Source organism: Rhipicephalus microplus, chromosome 9, assembly GCF_043290135.1.
Source record: "Rhipicephalus microplus isolate Deutch F79 chromosome 9, USDA_Rmic, whole genome shotgun sequence".
In the NCBI taxonomy this organism is placed as follows: domain Eukaryota; kingdom Metazoa; phylum Arthropoda; class Arachnida; order Ixodida; family Ixodidae; genus Rhipicephalus; species Rhipicephalus microplus.
The window spans coordinates 10,927,253-10,943,048 of NC_134708.1; the positions used below are offsets into that span (position 1 = coordinate 10,927,253).

Sequence of the window (15,796 nt, forward strand, 5' to 3'; positions counted from 1 at the left end):
GCCGCCATCTCTCGACTATTCGCAGCAAATCGAAACTGCGTGTGTGCATCGCGGCTGCTTCAATGAAAAGAGCCAGCAGCTGCCGTCTCTCTACGCGCCTTTGCGCTCGTTTCGTCAGCTGCACTGTATTTTCTCGAGCACAGCTCTAGAAATCTGATATCTTCGAAGGCTGTAACCGCACCGCTACATTCATCTGCACCTCCGGTGGCCGTCGGCTAGCCTGTCGCGAAGCGAATCGGCGTCAAGGTTGTCGAGTTGGGCGCGCATCGAAAACGTCGCCGCATCTCCTGCCGACGGTCAAGATGGCGCCTTTCCCCGAAGAAGTGGATGTGTTTTCGGTGCCGCATTCGAGGATGAAGCGGCTCGTCGAAGTGTACAATGAAAAGGTATAGTGTGTACACCTACACTCAACTTGCTGCCCCTTCTCGCTTGTTACGCTCGCGAGCTTCGCGATCCGCCACTCGCTGAAGCGCGCACGGTGGTCGCCTCGTCCGTGCGCCAAACACAAATTACGCTTCGGAGCTGTTACACTCGGAGCTGATTCTTTGAAAACTTAGTCTGTATTGTGCAGTGTATACACTATGCAGTGTCGCGGACGTGTAATACCTGACTGCTTCGCTCTTCGTAGTATGCCCGGCACATCGTCTCCCAAGCATACGTTTTGCTTTGTAGCGGATGCTAGCATTGAAACACGTGTGGTCGAACTTCATTACTGCATTGTACGTAACTTAATCATTCTGACATCCAATAACAATAACACTCAGCTTGACGAACAGCCGTCGTACTGAACTACTTGCTCTGCACGGAACAATTGTGTCGGCACCCAAATAATCCTCATCCGTATTCGACAACAACATATCCGAAATGTGTTGCCTGTTCACAACTGACACTTCGCGTACAGGCTCGAATTGGGGTCGTAAACCTGCGCATTCCAGCGTTCATGCTCCCAAGCTTGCACATTCCGACGGTGAAGGCACCGTGCGGGTACGTTTTGACAGCGGTACCGTTATCGCGTAACGTTTGCACACGTAGCCGGCATAATTAGTTCTCATATTGCTTGGGATTACTGCGATGTTTGGGTCATGGTTGGAAGAAGCGCGATGTTGAGCAATCGCCTAAATTACCCCGCAGTTCCTGGCAAAAGCAACCGGCGTAGGCGTGTCGACTTGGCAGCAATATAGGCAAGCGCAGTTCGAACATGCCTGCGAGCCTTTATTTTATTTTATTTTTGGGTTTTTCTTGCTTCCCCTCATTCTCCTTTTCCTGTGAACGTGCGCCGAGGCACGTACTGCTGTTCACCAGGCGCGAGCTCTTTTTGTTTTTGTTGCACAGGTGGGGCTTTGCGCGTGTTCTTTAACGATGTCCTCTTCCACAGCTGGGATGCACGGATTTTACCGACTATGGCGCCCTGGAGTCGCTGTTGCACGAGTTGTACCAGACTTTCCGCGAGTTCCGGTGCCACGAGCAGATCGAGAACCAACTCATCATGACCAAGTTGAAGAAAAAGTTGAAGGTGCGGTTTCCTGTGATGGTCTTGCGGGTAGCCACGTCAATCTATATAAAAAAAATTGTCTTACAGTGGAGTTGTGCTGAAGGGCACCTAGTTTGGCTAGTTGGTTGATGTACTTTTTACGAGGGTTTTGTTGCACTTGAAAGTGCACTAAAGAGAAAAATGATTTTTCGCCTGTTAGTAATGTAAAATTTCACAATCCTGAAAACACCACTCTTACTGCGGGATTACGCTCGGCAAGTGAGAAAACTTGCAAAAAGAAAATACGGGGGAAGATAATACTTTTGAGATTCACGCACTAAACATTGTGACCTAATAGATTTTAAGAGCAATGACTGGGTCCTACGTTGCTTCTTGTCGATAAATATTAAGTACATTGTCACCTGTGGGCATAGGTAGGAAAAAGAAATATATCTTGCGCTTGGGACTCGTTCGGACTCAGGTTGACCAAAATTTTCTTGTGCCGAACTCGCTTGGACTGATGCTCCGGAAAATATTACTCATCCGGACTCGCTCACACTCACTCACGGCTTAATCCAAGTCTGAGTGTGTCGACTAATGAAGTCTCAAAAAATTTCATAGAGCCAAAGTTGCCAAAATACCTTTTGAAGTTTTCATGTCATGTGTGGAGATTTCTGCATGAAACCTAAATATGAAACTACAACCTGGATTTTCTCCGCTAATGATGAACTTATGGTAGTGAAACTTATAGCATTAGAGTTCTCAGAGGGCAGTTTATAGTGTCCCTTTAAGACAGCACATGCACATACTCACAGCGAAAGTGTTACTGAGTGAAAGACGGTGCACATACTGTGACCATAAAAAGACAGCATCAGCTCATTGGCCAAACATAGTCACATGAATGCTTCAATCGCAGTCTAGCTTCTAGATATTGCATCTCACAGTTAGCAAGCACCCCTGAAGAAATTATTGACGCATCCATCAGTGATGCGTCAATACTTGCATTTTGCGGTTTTTGTGGGGTTTGACTATGAGATTGTGTAAGGTTGGCTATTGATGAAACTTGTAATGTAAATACAACCATTGAGCTTGCAGGAAAGCAGCAACAGCTGTTGGATAAGACACTGCACTGCATGCCAAGGCAGTCGGGTCAACAGGATTTCACTGATTGCATCAGCTGAACTGCAGCTGCATTTCACATACGGATGTGTCATGTTGAAGTATTGCTAAGTCAGTCTCTTTTGATAAACATTGTTCATTACTGTGCTCACATTATTCACATCTAATATAAGTGGTTATAATTTAAGGCCACCAACATGAACAGATGTTTATGAGTTAAATTATCACTATAAAGGTGAGTACTGGTTATAGTTTATAATGACCTAATTTACAAGTGATGCAACTGCTAATTTACAAGTGATCCAGTTACTTTAGTTAGATTGCATAAGCACAGCTAATGAAGCCCATATAGGAAACAGGCGTAAAAATGACCCAGGACGCACGTGATGTTACTGATAATTCATTCGTGGAACTACACGCATTATATGCTGTAGGGATTAGTGCTAAGCTTATAACCAAGCATATTTTTCCAAAGTACGAAAACGGCATACAGTATTCACAAGGTACCAAATTTATGTAACACATGTTGACGCTCCTAAAAAGTAAAATTCTTTTGCCATCAGCACAATACATGATACACTTACGTAAAACTCATGAAGTCTTACTCAGTTCTGTAACCAGGAATTTATTTGGGGGGTGAAGGGGCATATGTTGAAGGTCTCGAAAAACACGCTTTTTGTTAATGTCTGCGGTAAAACACACTATCATCCAAATTTCAGGGGTACCCGAAGACCTAGGGCTCCCCTCTCACGACTACGGGCCTGGTCTTGCTGTTATCACTTCCACTTGATGAACCTCTTTAGCAAGCTGATATTGCTCTAGCCAGAAATTCAGCAAATGTCAAACATATGATGACAGGTCTGCTCCTTGAAGTGTTTCGCAACAAAGCTAATTGCGTTGTCTACATTGTTGTATAGATAAAACTGCCTATTGTGTAATGGCGAGTGCTATTACGATGATTCACGGCTCTGTATGCAATCGGATATGGGATATAATTTTTGTTCTTTCCAAGAAAGTACTGTTCTACTATTTCTGCTTGAAAACTGCATTTCTTGCTCTTTCGAAGATTCCTGCCGGCTTTTGAAAGCAGCCAACTTTGTTAACTATTTTTATCGTCACCATTGTATAAACTTTTGCTTTTGTGAGCTGCAGATTTATCCCAGCTCTGTGACTGCTGACACAAATAAACAGAAGGGAAGCCAGTCATTGTTTTTAATTGGCAGAATTTTCCCAACATGAATAAATTATAAGCTCCAAGGCAAAAGACTTAACCACTTGTACAAGCACAGATGTTCATATTGTACTTTTTTTTTATTTTGCCTCCAAGACTCAAAGCCTCATAGCACATAACAGTGGAATAATTGCTGACTAAATTTTAAGAATTTTTATTCGGCAGTCGCCGCAATTTAACATGAATGTGTATAGGCCACACCTTCTTCCTGCTTTCCCAGTGCTGAAATTTGCAGTTACTTTCACATCTGCTTTAGACAGTATACATAAATGGTTTACAAAAGCATTGAAAATTGCTTTGATTTATTGGTATAATACAGCGTGTGTATGCAGGAATCTTTTTCCAGCGAGGCTCCCCTGGAGGGAAGAGAAATTTGTTTCAATAACCCTCTCAAGCGAGAACTTTCATTGTCTAACTTATTTTAATTTTGCACAATGCAAGCACAGTTGTTCAAAAACTCAATAGCTAGGAAGAGATAATAATTCGGATGTGTTCAATTTGACAAGCTAAAATCAGTATGGGTAACTTGGTGATATGTCGGCAGAACTTAGTGTGCTTTTGTCAGTGCAGTGACATTTTGCCTTCCTGGAGTCTTTCGATGACTTAAAAAAATCTGCGTGTCCTCTGAACCGGGCCAAAAACAAATGCCTTTGTGTCTGACTTTGAAACATTGTCGAAAATAAAATTTTCTAGCGCTACTTGAAGTGTACAAGAATACAAGGTTATGTTTACCTAAATAAATTGCTTGGAGAGCAGCGTACTTGTGAAAAGGAAAGTAATGAAGAATAAGAGGGGGGGGGGGGGAGCACATACGGCAGGATCTCTGAAAATAACGGTAGGCGATTTGCTACTGTCCCGTAAGCGAAAAGTATGCAAGACTACTGCCAGTTCTAATGTACGGGGCTGAAACTTGGAGGATAGAAACAAACTAGAAAAAAAGTAAAGGATCACGGATCATACAATAGAATGATAGGCGTGACATTAACAGGTTGGTAGATAGCAGAATGGGTTAGAGAAAAATGGGAGCAACTGATATGTTAGTAACATTAAGTGATAGAAATGGACGTAGGCAGGCCACTTAATGCGTGGTGCATACAACAAGTTGTCATTTAGGGCTACAGAATAGTTACGCAAGGATAGGAAATGCAGTCGAGGAGGGCAAAAAGTTAGATGTGATGAAATTAAGATGTTTTCTAGGATAAAATGCAATGTGCTGACATAGGATAGAGTAAATTGCAGATATTTGGAAGATGCCTTCATTCTTCAACAGACATAGCACTGTATTTTCTCACATATAACCTACCCCTTCATCTAATTTAAACCTCTAACTTTAACACTTATTAAAAAATAAACGTATAATCTCATCTATAACCAGCACCCCCACTTTTTAAGCACATTTTTCCGTTTTCTTAGTGCGGCTTATAAGCGAGGAAACGCGATATATGCCGATAATGACGACAATAAATAAAAACGCTGGCTACAACTTTGATTTTTGGACCTGTAGATATTTTTGTTTGTTGCAGGCACTTTCTATTCACGATTCGGCCGTCTGCAACTGTCACAGCGACAACCGTCTGTCAGATATGCTGGCCTTAGTTCGTGACGGTTACTCATGCACCAACAAGACAGCGACCGAACGTGTCAACTACGGCCTCAAGCTTCAGCACGCCCTCATTGAGTTCACTGAGAAGTTCTTGCCTCATATGAAAGAAGAGGAAGAGGTGAGTATTTGTTTTAGAAAAGTGCAATATATAAATATAAAGTCTAAATATAAAGTTTATAGAATAGTGTAATCAAACAACTCGAAGTCTGTAGCGATCTTCAGTACTCATGTACGTAAACGGGACGTTTGCTTTCTAGTAAAGTAACTGCTGCGAGAAATGGCGCGTTATAGCTGCACCATGTTTCCTCGGTCAATCTAGTCACTAAAGGTATTTCTGGCTTTGATTTAAGTGCCCCAATCAAAATTGCTGCGACATGACACAAATTGAAGGCACTGGAGACGGAAGTATAAAAATGACTCAGTCCTAAATTTTCGTGCTTTACTCCTTGAGTACTGCACATTGATTTTCAATACGACTTGTTTCAGCACTGCACAAAAGGCGATTGATGCCAACCTTTTAGGTGGAACAGCATTCCATGATGTTTCATAATGGAAATGCAACTTTGTAATACTCTTGACATTGTGCTAAGAACATGATAATAGGCACCTATAAACTTGTGGTACTCAAAACTGGGTGTGCAAATGTGAACACAAATTGCAGTTGTTGCTTTTGTCACTGTGTCTGTTTGTGTTTGCCTTCCAGAAGATCTCGACACCATGAATCATTATTATAATGGTCAGCTTTCAGTTGTTGAATGTAAATGCTAGTGTTATGGATATCTTGTAGGCTGGTTGAACATCCCATAAGTTCTCGGCTGGTACTGAAGTGCGTGCAATGGCATGAGGGTGTCATGACTGGCAGGCCATTTCTGAATGCTTCATCATAAAATGTGCATACTGAGGGCATGATCTTGTACACATTTCATAATGAAGTGCTTATCTTCAATGCATGCTATTAGTTGCTCACTGGTGCATCTCCCATTCCTTGTTTATATATGTGTACGGCCTCTGTTTACACCGACCTTGACTAATTACGTACAGCAAGGATGAATCTTTTAGTATTGAACGTTAACAAGCTTTCACTTCAGTTCTGAAGGTCCTGAGGGAGTTGCTGCACGCACTGTCTTGCTATGAACATTCATAAGTACAAATTCATTCCTCGTACAAAAGGGAGTAGTGGTTTTTCGCAGTTTTTGTCGTGAGTGCCGGAGTCACAAACTTTACTGGCCTTTTTTACACAACGACATCAATATGAATTAAAAAAGATTAGCGTAGCTTGCACTGAAGATGCCCCGTGAAAGAGGCAGTGTAGCTAATGAGCAGATTTGTACTTCTGGAGGTTGCTGGTCTGCTAAGCTTTGCAAATTTTCTCATTCTTTCATTATTTCTTACTTTTTCCCTCCTCTCTATTGTATATAAAGTTTTATCTGTTTATTTTTCTTTCTTTCTCACTCTCTCTGTGTTTCTCGCTTGCTTTCCATTTTTTTCTCTCTTTCTTTAATTCTCTCTCTTTTTTTCCCCTATGCTATGCTTCACTTGCTCCCATCCTCATTTCCCTCATCAGCACCCTTCCTTCCCAATCCATCTCGGTGCTATTCTGGGCTATGCAAGGCTCTGCTATGCTCTGCTAGCAAACCTCAATGTCGGAGTGGTAGGATGCTCGCCTTTACATCGGGTGTACATCGGGCTTGCCTTTGCATCAAGTGTAATCTCGCTTCACGAAGCAATTTTGATCCCCCTAAAACTTCTCTTTTTCCTTCTCTTCTTTATACTTGTCTCATCCATCAGGGTTATAGGATCCCATGCCAAAGAAATCGGGGACATGTTATGGGAGTGAAAAATATGATGAAGACTGCAAAAGAGATGACAAAAAGAGCACATGTCAGTTTTTGGGGTGATAATTTTCTAATTTTCTGTTCGCAGCAGTAGGCTAATGGCTGCTTTGTACACCTCCACTGTTAATAAAGTAGGCATAGCTGCCACAGTTGACATTAAAGCTTACACTTTTTTTTAGTTCTAACAATGTTGCTAATATTGTGACCCTGTGTCGTTATTTCCTGGATTAAGATTTTCCTTTTTTTTTTTCGTCAGAGGTTGAAGGGCTCAAGCATCGTGGAGCTAAATGTTTTGAAGTTGAATATGGTGACAGCAGAAAAGTAACACTAGTTTATTTTCCTCCCCTGCTCCGTTTTAAATAGAGTTGAGAGCTTATGGGATGATCTGGGTAAGAAGTTATGCAGCCTCTAAACGAGGCTGTCATGATAAGAACACTAGAGTAATACCATGTAACTTAAAGTCGCGAAAACCCGACAAAATTTGGAGATGAACGGATTTTCGAGAGAAGCAAAGTTGCCCTAATCATCGGACAAAATGAGCAATTTTCAGAAATATTACTACTATTTATTTTACTGGCTCTTCAGCGGCAGTTTCTAATCTTCTCAGGTGTAAAAGAGACAAAAAAAATAACATACAAGAGACTTTATTCGGCTGGCTTTTGCGGCACTGCCATTTTATTTCGCAGAGAAAGAATGCCTAAAGGTCGTCTGGTTCGCGATCGTACTCGGGCCTAGGAAGGCGTCCTGCAGCTGCTTGATGAATTGCACCAGTCGATATCCTCCGCCGGTGCACTCGACCTTATTTCGGAGCCATACCATTAATGCCGCTTCAACGTCTGGGAACTTCTTCGGTCGAACGCGCTTCCGCTGGTTGGAAAATCTCTGCTGAAATACATCCAGCACCTTCTGCTTGTTTTTCAGCACAGTCGAAAGCGTAGACAAGGTGATGCCGAATTCCTGCGCAATGCTTCATTTTGTTTGGCCTCCTTTTTCCAATTCCTGAATTAGGGCGAGCCTTTTTTTTATCGGTAGCGACGTGCACTGGTTTGTCGCCATGCTCGCCACACTCTCGCTAAGTTACCGCTCCTCACAGTCAGCGAAAAACTCGTACCGCTCAGTTTGTGCAGATGAACGGAAATCACACCTCGCGGAAAATCACGAGCACTGCACTCATATTCAGTGAAAAATTTATATTCACACCGCGTGGTTTGTGCATATAAATGGAAATCACACCTCAGGAAAAATAATGTGCACTGCACAAAGAGATGAGACAAACTACGCCAAGTGTGGGCAGCAGGCCTCCTTGCTCAGCACATGTGTCACATGACACATGTGCTGAGCATGTGAGACATGTGTGTCACATGACGTTCCACAGGGTTGCTTGACAAAGTTGATATGTCGCTGGGCTGAGACTTCACGCACTTTGCATTCGCAGAAAGCATCGATGTAGTAACAGGTGTGGCTAAATAAAGAATAAAAAAATTGACGGACTTCAGGCATGGCATTGCAGGAATCTTGTGAAATGGTCCGGTGGCGAAATTTTCATTCCACTCCCAGTGAAGCTTTCGAGTGATGCGCAATCTGACCCAAAAACACTTAGAGATAAAGGGCGAAATATACATGCGGCGTATAGGAAAATGTTCGTTGCCCCGGAGAATTTTGACTTCGCCGATTTTTCGAGATATGCTAGTTCGAGTTAACGAGGTATTACTAGTATATTGTAAACATTAAAGAAAAGGCAAAAGAAAGGCTGAAAGTACAAATGTTGACCGGGTAAGGCTGTAAAGATTATGAGGAAATCTTTCTATTTTGAATTCCTCTAGGCCTAACCGTAAATGAATAATATCACTTAGTAAAATAAAAATCCAAGGATGCAGGACCATTCTGTTTGGTTTATTTGGATGTCTTGTGCACATAGAGGCTTCCCTGTTTCATGAATTACTCCTGTGTTGGGAACTCTTGTATAATGCTGGGATGTTACTGATAATTCTCTATATGAAGCAGTGCTCATATTTTCTCTTAACTCCTATGTAATAGTATAGCACTGTTATAGTTTTGAATTTGTGTTGAATTGCCAGTATTTTTAGCAAATGAATGATATAAATGGCCGCGCTGACATGCTGAGTTTTCTTTCACTTTGACTGTGAGCACTGCTTACAGAGACGTAACATTTAGACATTCTCTGTCGCTGCTGATCCTAATAATAAAACGGTTTTGTTCATCTGCCACACTCGATGACAGTTTTTCTTGGCAGTGAAGCATAAGCTACAGAGCAAAACTGCATAGATGCTACTGTGAATGAATTTAGTCCCACAATTACATGAGTTCTTGTATTTTTTCTTCAGGAAGCTTTTTGGTACAGCGTGTGGCTCACCCCATAAAAATGTTATTTGTTTTACATTATACCTGGTCATTTCAGATTTTTGCATGCACGCAGCACCTTGATGTGTACCTCAAAAGCTGAATGTCATCTGCGTCTTAATGGGAGTGACTGTCTCCTTCCGGTCCTTCTGTTTGCACACCTTGGAAACTTGTGACTAAATTTACTCACAAATGGCCATCTAAGCAGACATAGTAAAGTGCTCTGCAAAGCTGATGCCACCCTGCCTTCACTTTCCGCAGTGGTATAAAACGTATGGCAAACCGGACTACTTTGCTTAGGAGTACAAGTTTTACACCCGTAGCTTTCCCTTGATTGCCAAGAAAAGTGACTGTGAGTGTAAAGTACTCAAGGATGCGAGTGCAAAATCAAATTTTTTAGCATACCGCCTGGTGCGTGCGATTGATCGAGATAACTGCATCATGTCACGTTGAAACTGGTCTCTAAAGACTATGTTGGCTCTGATGTATGCATCTGAGTAGAAATTGCAGTTATATTACACAAACCAAAGACGGTGGAAAGAAAAGTGTGTGCATTACTTGGCCCACAATCGACCTGTATAAATCAAGGACTACTGTACATAATATTACGGGGAAGATTTATTTCTTGACAGCTAACACTGCGCAGATCGCACAGTATTGCAGACCAAGCGGGCAGTGAGAGCTAACCCACAACAATGTTGTCGTATTCCTCCTTTTGGGTGTCATTTTAGCGCTTCTGCCGGAGTCCCAGTTCTATACATGTGTCATTACCCCAGCCGGTAAAGCACTGTCTCGGTGCCTGTTAAATCAGCGAGTCTTTTTAGGGCTTAAGACGAGCAACGTGGACAATTTCAGTTCTGGGTGTAGCAGTCGATAAGTTTGTTGTTGCGGAAATTTCATAAGTGGCAGGTTTGACCTGACAAAGGACTCGGTAGGGCCCAACGTAGCGCAATAATAATTTCTAGCAGAGGCCAACACGTCGAGATAGAAGCCACAAAGAGACCGCAGAAAAAACAACACCCCTATGCCAACGATCGTAAAGAGACTTTTGTGCTCTCTGCGAGAATGATAACCGAACATGGGCTACTGTGCGTGCCATGAGGGCACGGGTGACAGCAGCTTGAGTGTACGAAGTGTAGAATGATTTGTCAGACAAAAGCAGGGTGTCGAAGTGTAGTAAGGATGCTGAAGAGTAGTAAAGGATGCTGAAAATGGTGAGTAGCTCACTGTTTCATGAAGGGATGAGTTGTTCCAATCGGTGTGGTCGCTAGCTACCTACATAGTAAGCATGTCAGTCAGTGTGCGCATGAGGCGCTCAGTAAGGCCGTCAGTGTGAGGGTGGTAAAACAGGGTGAAGTTGTGATAGGTAGCACAACGGCAAAGTAGATCATCAACCACACAAGATAGAAAGCAGCAACTACAATCTGTGAGCAGGTGAGATGGAGCACCATGCTGGAGAATGATGTCGTGCAGCTGGTTGGTAGCGCTCGAGTGATTGCATACCAAGTGGCATAATCGGTGACTACGGCAACCCATTTGTTTCTATTTGTCGAAGTAAGAAAGGGACCTAGCAAGTCCAACCTCCTTTAGTAAAATGGCTAGGCTGGCACCTAGATAGGCTGAAGGAAACCGGCAGGGGGAGTCTTAGGCTTCTTTGGGTGCTGGCAGATGTTGCAAGCTGCTACGTAACGGCGAATGGGGAGATAAAGACCCCTCCAGAATACTGGTCGTCGAATACAGTCACAGGTTCTGGAGATGCCTAAATGCCCAGAAGTTGAGCGTCATGAAATCATTGTAGAACATCCTTTTGCAGGTGGTGTGGTACGACGAGTAAAAGTTCCGCTCCATCGGGGTGTAAGTTGCAGCGGTACAAAAACGTCTTGAAGCAGAGACCTGCCAAGGGAAGGGTCAGCAATGCTTGTTTAGAGGCAGTCACTCATGGAAGGCAGTGATTGATCTCTACGTTGTTCGCCCGCCACGTGCAAAAAGTCAGTGATGGCCAAGATTCAGGCATCTGATTAGAAGCCGGTGGAGTGGGGTGGATTAACGGGGTGTCGGGATAAGCAGTCGGCATCACTGTGCAGCTTGCCAAATTTGTACACAACCGAGAACGCGTACTCTTCTAATCGTAGTGCCCAATGGTCGAGTCTTCCTGTAGGGTCCTTAAAGGTTCAGTAAACAGCCCTCAAATCTACGAAAATTTTAAAAACAGATATATGTGCAGTTTCTCTTTGTGAACATGCTGCCGCAAGAATTTTGCGAATGCATGCTATATTAAGGAAGTTACAGGGGTTAGAACATCGGTCTAACCTGGTTTTAAATTTTCGCGGGACTTCGCCACTCTTCTCCTTTCCATGAAGGGGAAGGCGTAGCCTATCGTTGTGACTCCGCCCACTTCGGCAACGTGACACTACGTCAGTGATTGACGTGGTGTCAATCACTCGATCACTCGACGAACTCGATCAGTCGCAACACACTTTCGCTTGCTGCGAAGCGTAATTTTTTGTTTACTGTTTGCCGCACCAGCCACGGGTCAACCGTGTAAGCGTCAGGTGCGAAGTGCCGACCACAAACGATCAGGTCTCCCACGTATGTCGCTGAATGGCTGATTCACTTCAGGCATGCAGCGCGCAGGGCCCCATTGTGAGGCACTTGATGCCGATGCTTCTCCGCTGCCCAATCGCTCGATTTGCAGCCAACGACAGAGCAACGCTTTTTACACGTGTTGCTCATGTCAAGGGCTGAGTACGTTTGTATGTGCGCACAGGCACTGTAGTTGAGCGAGGAGTGTACACGTGCACGCGACAACTGCGAGGCTGGCTCTTTCACCGCAGTGCCAAGAAACAAGGGGCAGTTTTGTAGCTGTGGGTGGGAACAGGCACTGACGTCGACTTCACTACTATTTTTCACACCTTATTTAAACCAATCGGCAAGCTGTGTGCTACGTCACGTCGCCAATTGTCGAGTTGACGTCACTGCGCGTGCAAGGGGGTCGATCAGGCGCAGTAAAGATGCGCGGAATTGTTTTTCAATATAGAGGCTCTGCGCAGCACGCAGCGCTGTAATAATCAGAAAATGTGATCGCTGTGATCTAATCTACAAATTGCCGAGCTTGTATGGGGGGTGTAAAAAAAAATATGGAGCCTGTTTACTGGCCCTTTAAGTGTTGACAGTCAGCAAAGCGCATGAAGGTCTGGGATGATTGTGAACGGACGTCTGTATAAGTACGGATGGAATATTGCGATGGACCAGACAAGGGTTAAGCATTCTCGCTCAGAGATGGAATAATTTTTTCCGCCTGCGACAGAAGACGACTAGCGTAGACTATCACACTGGTTGTACCATTCTGTATGTCAGCAAGTATTGCACCAATGCCATGGCCACTTGCGTCGGTGCGAAGCTTTGTCCGAGCAGTCGGATAAAAACGAGCAAACACAATATCATCTTGTAGTGCACTGTGCCTCTGTCCGAAATTATTACATGCCCTTATTCACTGTATAAGCTTTATTGTATCCACCAGCATTTGCCAAGACATAGCCAGCAGCCACACATTGCTTTGCCTTCTTGCATGGTGCTTTCAGTGATGCTTCTTCTTTTGTCTGTACTTGTGCAGGTCTTTCAGCCCATGCTGATCCGGTACTTTGGCTATGAGGAGCTAAAGCTGCTGAAGGAGCGAGTGATTCGAGAGCATGCCAAGTGGCAGCAGCAGTGCGCTCAGGAGAAATGTCACGTGGAACTTGAGAACGTTGATCAAAGTGAGTTTGTCACCTCGTCTATATTACTGCAGATAGGAATAAACTCAAACCTCTGAATAACAAACCCAGATATAAATAATTATTTGTTATAATGAAGTAATGGAGAATAGCTCAGTCATAGATAGGTTGCTGCAAATGTATGTTTATAGCGAATTTTCTGATATAACGAAGTAGTATTTTCGTGGCAGGTGTGACGTTGTTATAATGAGGTTTGAGTGTATAGCTCAAGGGACCTCCAAAATATTTTATAAATGATACTTTTTTTTCAAGAAATAGCAAGCGGGTTATCAACAATGGATGTAAATCGTGATTGTGAAATGATGCGATGTGTCTATTTCATTTATCAGGACCCTGAGTTATTCAAAGTTGTTTTAGCATGGTATGCAAGAAGAGTTTTGTTCAGGTATACTCACAGTTCGATTTCTCACGTAATAGGTATGTGAAATTGCAGTCACTGCTGAATCTTACCGGGGTAAAGGTGGCTCGAGCGTATCAGGGTTGCAGGTTTTCACTGTGCAGTTTCGCAGTTCCTAACAATGAGGCTCGAGAGAATTGAAATTTGGGTAAGGTTGTAAGAATGCATTGGTGAGCAGCCCGTGGAAGATACGGAGACACAGTGGAGCATTTTGTGGTTCGTTATTGTTGTGGGAGCGGGATGAGATGTTCTTACTTCGGTGGGTGGCAGTGTGGTGTTGCGACTTTTTGCTGGTAGATAAGACAGGCGTGAATTCTGAGAACAACAAGCTTTAGTTTGGAATCAACTCTTGTCTAATGTGTCCGTGACTTGCTTGTATCTTCATATTTTGCGCTGTCTGCTCAAGAATGGTGCTCGTTAACATTTATAGTATTATCTGAGAAAAACCACCGAGAAGGTGGGAAATGAAGAGTATGGGCATTGCCATCGCTGCAGCTCTGTTCAGTCTAAGCTTTTAAAAAAGATATTTATTTAGAAACATGTACCCTGAAGGGGTTTATACTCACTTCTGCATATTGTGTGGTTTTTGATAAAATGTGTTTCATGATCCATGTACCCTTTAATTTCTGAATTACGAAAAAGCCAAACAAAATAAAAATTTTATTTTCTAACTTTAAATAGCAACCTTCACTGGATTCTGCAGTTAAATTATCTAAAATGCAACTTTAATGCATACAGTTAGGTTTGTCGCAAATTCTCCATATGTCACGGAAGCGAGGACCTTGGAACAAAAAACGTACTTCAGAACTACGCAACACGTCATGTGGCACCTATTGGGTGTGCACACACCAAATAAACAAAATTATTGCTGATAGAACTTACGTTACCGAGGCAAGAAAGAACAAAGGCTTGAAAAGTGTCGCACGTGCTTTGCGCTCTCCGCTATCAGCTACAAAAGAGTGTCTTCTAGCATAAAGTACCTTAGGCTACAGATGGTGGTAGATTTTTTATGCTGAAAGCTACGGCCCCTGTGAGTACTTGACAGCCTGCATCGAAGCTGGCACGCATTTTCTGACTTGCTTGCTAAAAGTTTTTCGGTACTTCACTAATTCGCGACAATCGGCAGTAAAAGGCTAAAGGACCTGAAAATGAGGTCTGGAACGGAGCTCGACCACCCACCTAATTATTAAATGTGTTTTGTGGATTATACACAGAGGCAGATAGTGATGAAGATGACAGTGAAGAGCTGCCATCGTGGGCTGACATGCCTCAGGAGATTTTGCTGGACATCTTCTCACGTCTGAACGCCCGCGACCTCTCGATCTGCGGCGGCGTGTGCAAGAGTTGGTACATTATCTCCCGGGAGCCGGCCCTCTGGAAAGAGCTGAGGCCTGTACACTGGGCACTGGGTAAGCTGGGCTACAAGCACCAAAATTTTGCATGGGCTCGATGACAGGCATTGATCTATGACTGGGGTTCTCAAACTTCCGGGCATTAGGGAACCCCAATGGCTTTTCCACAGTATTGCAGAACCCTTAATTTTTTTCCCTAGCTTGAGGAGGTCAATTGGATGCGGTGGGGGAGGGGAGAGTAGTAATAGTTTCATTAATTGCAATGTATGATGGAAATATTGTTAAAGTCAATGTATTAGGTGCAAATGGCGGCAAAGGGGAGTAGGTCCCATTCGTTGTGACAACTCGTGGAACACTGAAATGCCCTTCATGAACATTCAAGTTCTACGGCACTTAGTTTGAGCACCCATGATCTAAGCGTAAGTGCGGTGTTGCACAATGATTTTAAAATACATTATTATTGGTGTGTACAAGTAAATTGTCTCTGCTGGGTGGTGTTCCGATTGCGGGAAGATGTGGGAACTTGCTGGCCACTGTGTCCTGCTTACCAGAACTAGCTGGTCCTCAGAGCTCAAAATAAACAACACGCTTCTCACTGTTCTTTGGTTGTTATGTGCTTTAGGGGCTATTGTTGTTGTTCTTATTATTGTGATG

General features: G+C 43.4%; 1 protein-coding gene across 2 annotated transcripts in view; it reads left to right on the plus strand.

Moving 5' to 3' along the window:
- The first annotated feature begins 28 nt into the window (after positions 1-28).
- LOC119163469 (F-box/LRR-repeat protein 5) overlaps positions 29-15,796 on the plus strand; it is a 53,396-nt gene continuing 37,628 nt past the window's right edge. For both annotated transcript variants that reach the window (XM_075873129.1, XM_075873128.1), the window contains exons 1-5: positions 29-386; positions 1,376-1,513; positions 5,345-5,542; positions 13,234-13,375; positions 15,005-15,199. In XM_075873129.1, coding sequence (XP_075729244.1) covers positions 303-386; positions 1,376-1,513; positions 5,345-5,542; positions 13,234-13,375; positions 15,005-15,199 — 757 coding nt within the window. In that variant the 5' untranslated portion in view covers positions 29-302. The remainder of the gene's footprint in view (positions 387-1,375; positions 1,514-5,344; positions 5,543-13,233; positions 13,376-15,004; positions 15,200-15,796) is intronic.